General features: G+C 42.1%; 1 protein-coding gene across 1 annotated transcript in view; it reads right to left on the reverse strand.

The window, feature by feature from the left end:
- Positions 1-7,938, reverse strand: part of ST18 (suppression of tumorigenicity 18, zinc finger) — a 125,764-nt gene that overhangs the window by 12,431 nt on the left and 105,395 nt on the right. Inside the window, exons 19-21 of the mRNA XM_015566292.1 lie at positions 4,687-4,749; positions 4,506-4,586; positions 3,141-3,362 (exon numbers count right to left, since the gene is read on the reverse strand). Of these exons, the coding sequence (XP_015421778.1) occupies positions 3,141-3,362; positions 4,506-4,586; positions 4,687-4,749 (366 nt within the window). The remainder of the gene's footprint in view (positions 1-3,140; positions 3,363-4,505; positions 4,587-4,686; positions 4,750-7,938) is intronic.

A 7,938-nucleotide genomic window follows, 5' to 3' on the forward strand; every position in this document is an offset into this window, starting at 1 on the left:
TAGGGGCAATCAGGCAGGCAGGCAGGTGAGTGGTTGGGAGCCAGCAGTCCCAGATTGTGAGAGGGATGTCCAGCTGTCAGGCCTAAACCAGCAGTCAGACATCCCCTGAGGGATCCCAGATTGGAGAGGGTGCAGGCTGGGCTGAGGGACACCCCCCCAAAGTGCACAAATTTTGTGCACCGGGCCACTAGTGTAAATATAATGCTGATTTAGCGCAGAGATTGAATGTTGTTTAACTATTGTACAAGGCAAGTTTTGTAATTATCCCCATTTTCCTGATGGGAAAATGGGAAAAATTAGAAAACTTGTCTCAGACAATGGCTGAGGAAACTGTATGCACATGTGGCCTGGTACATGAAAGGACTCATTAAACACAGGGACATGGATGACACAGCGCTCATGCAAGGGGGCTGGCATCCCAATGCTGTCTGCAGGGGCAACTCCCTGTGCGTATGTCCTTTCCTGCCCATGGAAGATCATCACAGCACCTCTGTAGCTTGCAGGGATTTGTGAAGGTTTGAGAGAATAAACTTAGCACAGTGCTTTCTGCCAGAACAGAGGGAGCCCCGAGCAGGTGACTCTCAGCTATCACTGGTGATTGGAAAGAGTCCTGAATTTTAGGTTCAGAATACATTGCATGTAAACATCATGGAAGGTCAGAATGTGCTATTCCAGTTGAAGTCGTTCTTACTTTAAAAAATTATTGTATCATATGCATGTAATTTTTATAAAAGAGGAAGATGAGAGTCTGTATAAAACACCTGTGGATGTGCCAGAAGAAGCTGGGCATTTTTGTTATGTTATTCCATTAAATACTATGAAAAATAATATGCACATATACACATATATAAGGAAGAAAAGCATTCTGCATTAAAGAGAATCACACAAATTAAATGCCATCTCTTGGATCTTGGGAGGAACAAGAGAGATCTCCAGTGAGGAGCAGTGAGATCTGAGTTATTCATTTGTCTAAATTCTTCATGGCTTTCCTTCTCCTAGAAAAACACTATCTGGTCATTAATTTTGCAGCCTGTGTGTGTTTTTCTTGAACTCGTCATTTTGATTTTCATACTATGAAATACATCATGTGTGCAGACACATACACAATAGGTCTGCAGTGTAAGGAGCACTCCTAAGATGAACACGGTTTTCCTCCCCACGTAGCACGTGCCTTACTAGCACCTCTGCAGCTCCTGAGCCCCTCCACGATTGCTGTCTCCTGTTCCCCAGAGAAAACCATTCACTGGAATTGGGAGGAATAATTACCTAGCTTTTTACAATGTAATGTGGTCACATTTTTAACTCTTTGTAAATAGAATCATACTGAACATATTCTCCAGCAGCAATTTTTTTTCCACTCGGCGTTGTGTTCTGAAAGTCCCCGGCGCTGTGCCCTCACTTTCACCGCTGCGCGGCAGTCCCTGCAAACAGACACTGATCCCTATGCTCTGGGCAGCCAGTGGGCAGGCAGGTCGCTTCCAGCTTGGCGTTAGCAGAGCAAAGCCATCACAGACATTCTCAGTCGTGTCTCTGAGCTCCGCCAGGCAGGAGGCCTTCGGGGGCATCAGCCCAGCGGCTCAGAGGCTGGGCAGCAGGCCTGTGCATCTGCTCTTTTTCAACTTGACTCCTGAAGGCAGCTCACTTCCTGGCGTGACTCTCCCCACTCCTCTTCCCCCTGCAGCTGTATGAGAATCCCAGTGGTCCTCAGCTCCCCTTGGTGACATCCTCTAAAGCTTCTTCATGGCTTGAAAGCTACCTCTGTTGCCCTAGCCGGTTTGGCTCAGTGGATAGAGTGTTGGCCTGCAGACTGAAGGGTCCCAGGTTCGATTCCAGTCAAGGGCACATGCCTGGGTTATGGGCTCGATCCCCAGAGGGGGTGTGCAGAAGGCAACTGATCAATGATTCTCTCTCATCATTGATGTTTCTATATATATCTCTCTCCCTCTCCCTTCCTCTCTGAAATCAATAAAAATAATATTTTAATAAAAGCTACCACTGTTGTTGCTGACGGAGGGTTGTGCTCACCATAGCATAGCAGTAACATCTCCTTATCAGTGTTAACGTGTCTATTGCTCGGTCCGTGATAAGTACGTGAAGCTACTCTGCAGTAATGGTGACATTAGGCACACTGGATTTGCCACTGTCAGTTCAAACTATGGGATGGCGATTCCAACTCAGAATAAAACCATTTGTACTACTGGGGGAAGAGACCAGGCATTTGAAAACCATCAAAATATAAATGACTGAACAAGTCCAGGTTTTCTCCATGAGCAGGTGTCACTGCACAGCCACTTAAACCAGCACCTCCTGGAAGGTTTCACTTTTCTGATTCCATCGATATGTAGCTTTAAAACGGAATGAAATGTTAAAATGCCCCGACTTTGCTCAGTCCACATTCTGCTCCGAAGCAAAGCAGCGGGCTCACTGAAGCTCCGTTTGGTGAGAAACCCGCACCCAAGCATGGGCTGCAAGGCCTGAAGGGCCCTCGCTGACCGGGGCGTGTGCAGTGAATCTTCCGTTAGGCGGAATGTGAACCAGAAGGCAGCAGGCGAGCACTGTGCCCACAAAGGACTCTGGAAATGCGTGACACTCAGTGACAAAAGGATGAAGTCATTGTGAAACTATAAAGGGTTTTCCAAATCTCTCTCACCCTGTCACACACTTAGTAGTCACTGTGTTATTTTCTTTCTGGCTGCCGGGGATGAGTCACATCTTCCCAGCAGAAAAATAACTACAATTTGGCCTGAAATTGCGCCAGTTCGCGAGAGGCAGGGAATGGCATAAAATGTGAAGGGAAAGTTTACAATGACACAACATAATAGAGTAGATATTACCTCTTGGAACTAAAGTGAACCCTTAAAAGACTGAACCGTTAAAAAAAAAAATAGCAGCATAAGCAATATTTTAGTATACAAGAGACAAAGGCACCATTTCTAGAACACTTGTAAATCGTGTAGTAAATTTTCAGAAATAGGGCAAATAGGTTTGACTCTTCAAACTAGTCAGCTCTCTGACCACACTCACTGTCATCACATCTTAAATGCTATCACATGTGACCCTGAGGAGGGCTCCACCCACCCACAAAGCCCCCCAGGTGACAAATAATCACAACAACACAACAAAAAGAGAATAAAGGTTACCTTCTGTGGGTGACAAAAACATTATTTACATGGCCCAGCCCATTGCAGCCTGGCAGGGGACAGTGTGGAAGTTCTTGTTTGTTCAGTTTCCAGGAGAGGGGGGCCCCATGGAGAGGGTTCTCCTTCTGTCTCTTGGCAGCCAGGGGACAGCCAGAAGCTGTGCGATGGGATGTGTATTTACCTGATATGTGACCTTGGCCGTCACACCCTATCACAGGACATCTAGAGGGACACAGCAGAGATGTTACCAGCCGGGAGAGAATGGACAACTCACATGACATGCAGTAACTGAGTGAACAAGAAGGTAGTGGCGGTTCCACACTATCCAGAAGGCAAATGGTGCGATTATAGACTTTAAGAGATGCCAATACAACTAGCAAAATAGCGTGGTTCTGGCAGTACTAATGGCCCGTGGGCTCTGGGCTAAGCAACTTTCACACATTATCTCCTGTCATTATCACTGCAAATCTAATGGGCAGAGAGTGTTATTATCCCATTGTACAGGTGGGAAAAATGAGGCTTCTCAAGCTTCATCCATTTTACAAGAAGTGGAGTCCAGTTCAGACCCACACTTTTTAGCCCTAACCAACCAGGTGAGCCCTGTTGCCGACAAAGGCCCCGGGTACAAAATGTTAGCTACCTTGTCCTACATTACATAGCACATTGCTCATAGAACAGGAATTTTGGTGTCCAAATACCTAAATATTATACTTAGAAATGCTGTAGAGCAAGCAATTTAAAATTCTACATCTAGCCCAGCTGCTGTGGCTCAGTGGTTGAGCATCAACCTATGAACCGGGAGGTCATGGTTCGATTCCTGGTCAGGGCACATTCCCCGGGTTATGGGCTTGATCCACAGTGTGGGGCATGTAGAAGGCAGCCGATCAATAATTCTCTCTCATCATTGATGTTTCTATCTCTCTCTCTCCCTCTCCCTTCCTCTCTGAAATCAATTAAAAAAAAATTTTAATTCCTACATCTATATTTTTATATGTCATCCTAGCCTTGGTAGCGTATGTCTCAGAGGAGGGACTTTAATTTTGGTAAAAGTTCGCCTTAAGCAAAATTAAAGCTGGGGGGGGGGGGGGGGGGGAGGAATGCTGCCGATTTGCTGTTCTGTAGCGCTTCCACAATGCTGCTTTCCTTTAAAACAACTGGAAGAAGTACGGTCCCCTCCTCCTAACTTTACAGTATCATCATCTGTGGAAACACGGCTATGAATGGACAATTTTTCTCAAACACCCGAACACTGACAGCTGCCTCAAGGATCCCTGTGCTGAGATGCAATCAGCGCCCACTGGCACCACCACGAGGGTCCCACCCATTGGACCCACCAGCTACTTCTGGCCCTGCTGTCGCACTTACTTGAGTTCAGGGTCTTCTTTCTCTTCCTTCGTAGCAGTCATTTTGACACCGCCTTTCCTGGCACGAGGGCAGCCGGACAAACTACAGTATGGACCCAACAGAGAACAAAACCAGACCGTGTCAGCTCCATGGCCCCCGCTGCCGACACTGACTTCATTTCTCAGAAATGGGTCAGTCCTACCTTCTGTGGGAAGCATAGTTTCCAGTCACGTGCCCCGAACCATCACAGCCTGGGGTCGGACACCTGGAAAACACAGGAACAGAGCGCTGGCCACGTGGCTGTGGTGGAGGGAGGGGGGTCATGACACGTGCAAACAGAACTCAACAGAAGGAGCTGCTTCTGGTGGGGCCCGTGTTGCTTAAATAAAATTAGTTTTTGTTAAGCTATGTGACTCCTGTGTGTTAGGCTTGATAGACTGTATGAGATATCCTACATTCTTTTTTTCTTTTCTTTTCTTAAAAACTTGTTTGGGAAGGAACCTAAAATTTGACCCACAACTTCCTGCTGGGCTTCTGTCTACATCATGCAAAGTTCTTATCTTTCACTTAAGAAAAACAGTTTTCCAAATTGTTTTAGAGCATAATTTATTCTCTGTGGTACGCTCCACTACCATAACAACCCAAGGAGCTCAGGTGGACAACAGTGTTCGATGCGGATCCCAGAGACTTGGCACATTCCTATGGTTGCCAAAGGAGCTAAGTCCTTTGCACCTGGTCTGTTCGGCCTCATGGTCCAACTTAAATGGCCTTTTGGCAAATCCAGCAATAACTATTATTGACAGTCAACCATTAAATTTGGAATGAGGAGGGTGAAAGAGGAGGAAAAACCCAATTCTGCTTGGAAGGCTAATTAGAATTAGGTTTCAAAATACACTTGAATACAGTTTATCCTGCTTCTCTCCCTTTTGCCTTTTTAAAAATCCCAAATACTAATAGATACGCACCGACTGACATAAAATGCTTGATTTTTAAAGTTTTCTTGAATAAATTATCTTTATTATTTCAGTTATATGCTCACAATGGTTCAGATTTCTACCCAAACACAAGTTTGAGAAAAATAATAACCAAAAGGAAACTGTGAATACCTCCCCTTTTCTTAAACTTGAACCCACTGAACTTTCATAAAAAATGTTTTTATATTCAATCCTGAGGCAGAAAATAGGAGTAAATGCTTTTTCCAAATGAAATATAAAATCAGCATCCATCTCTTCAAGCCAACCAGAGACATCTGCATTGAGTCTTTTGTTTTTTACTTATTTTTTAAATTAAATTTATTGGGATGACCTTGATTAATAAAATTATATCGGTTTCAAGTGTACAATTCTATAATGCATCATCTGTATATGGCATTGTGTGCTTACCACCCAAAGTCAAATCTCCTCCCATCACCATATATTTGCCCCTTCCTCCCCTTCCCACCCTCCCTTCCTTCTGGTAGCCACCTTATTGTTGTCTGTGTCTATGAGTTTTTGTCTTGTTTGTTCATTTTCTATTTTCACTTTTATAACCTGCATATGAGTGAAGTCATATTTATGCATTGAATCTTTAATCAACCATTTTCAGATATAATATGTCTTCTATTTTGTAGCAAAGGGTTAAATGCTAGTCTTTTTCTATTAATATTTTACTGTCTTAGTAGCATATTGCAATTATTGAAAAATCTGTGTCAAGTGACCTTGCTTTGGAGTTCTTCTTGAGTCTCCAAAGAAGAGGTCAATGAAATGTCTCTTTTTCCTCTATGTACAGAAAAGATCCCAAACTGTCACTTATTAGATGACTGTATAAGACCTAAGTATTGGAGGTTGCTATAAGACCTGTCAACCTACATGTTTTAAATGTACTACCAACATTTTTTCCTTACAAATAATGTTTAGAGAAAATACTTAAGAGAACCGACAATTACTATGAAGGCATGGTGATGTGGAAGTTTAGAGCAATTCTATAAGATTGATTAATTAAGTACTGAGTAAGATGAAATAAGAGTAAATATGCCTGGCACTTCTCTCTTTTCAATCTCTTATTAGTTTTTAGTTAGCATTCTTATGTTTCAGTCTGCAAAAGTGGCAGTCACTAAAACAATTTCCAGAATCTACACCAACATAATCGATTGTAGTTTTACACTTTGAAAATGAGAAAAGTTGTATATTGTATAGTACCACTTTTTCTGGTACTAAAATTCTGAATGTTATATCTATTTAATATTCCATCTTTTTTCACATACTTATTTTCTGTAATTTTTAGATAAAATTTTAGAACAAATTAGAAAATGGAAATACTAACACAAATTAAGAACATTTAATATCTGAAATTTTACCTGTGGTTTAGATACCAAATGCTGATTCTACTATTTATATAAATAGTGTTTTATCATTAAACTTAATAACACTCATCTTTCCTAAAATATTATTATTTTCAAGTAAAGTTCATTAATTTTGTTTAATATTATTCCTTTGTCTTTTAAAAATATATGCTCTTGCTGAAACCGGTTTGGCTCAGTGGATAGAGCGTCCGCCTGCAGACTGAAAGGTCCCAGGTTCATTTCCGGTCAAGGGCATGTACCTTGGTTGAGGGCACATCCCCAATAGGAGATGTGCAGGAGGCAGCTGATCGATGTTTCTCTCCCATCGATGTTTCTAACTCTCTATCTCTCTCCCTTCCTCTCTGTAAAAAATCAATAAAATATATTTAAAAAATAATAAAAATATATGCTCTATTATATTTTTAAAGGGTATAGGTGGATCATTGCTTTTAATTATTCTACAGGTAATATAACAAGATATGAAAATAAACAAGTGAGAACTTTGGAATAAAAGAAGATAAGAGTCTGGCCAGAGTGGTTCAGTGGTTGAGCATTGACCTATGAACCAGTAGGTCACTAGTCAACTCCCAGTCAGGGCACATTCCCCAGGTTTTGAGCTCGATCCCCAGTAAGGGGCGTGCAGGAGGCAGCCAATCAATGATTCTCTCATAATTGATGTTTCTATCTCTCTCTCCCTCTCTCTTCCACTCTGAAATCAATAAAAATATTTTTTAAAAGAAGATAAGAATGGAGAAAATAAAATCAATAAGTAAAAGTTAATACACATATGACTTTGAGATTCTATAAACTAGGTAAAAATGAGCCAAATGTGTCTAGCACCCAAAAGTGAAAGGCAGTCAGATGATTCAAAATGCCCACAAAGAAAAATATGATACAGTTTCCTTAAAATCAGATGATGGAAACTGTTTGCCACACCGTCAGAAGTCTGATTTACTATATAAATTCTGAAGTTAACGGCGGGGGGGGGGGGGGGGGGGGCGTCACCAAGTACTGATGGTCCGTAGGAAGGCCAGGCATTTATTACATCACTACTTTAAAAATTATTATAAAAGTCAAAACTCCCAAAGCAAGCAAAATAATTAGCTTAAAGTGATTTGGGTTTAGTCATTTGAA

The sequence above is a fragment of the Myotis davidii genome, unplaced genomic scaffold (genome assembly GCF_000327345.1).
Source record: "Myotis davidii unplaced genomic scaffold, ASM32734v1 scaffold200, whole genome shotgun sequence".
In the NCBI taxonomy this organism is placed as follows: Eukaryota; Metazoa; Chordata; class Mammalia; order Chiroptera; family Vespertilionidae; genus Myotis; species Myotis davidii.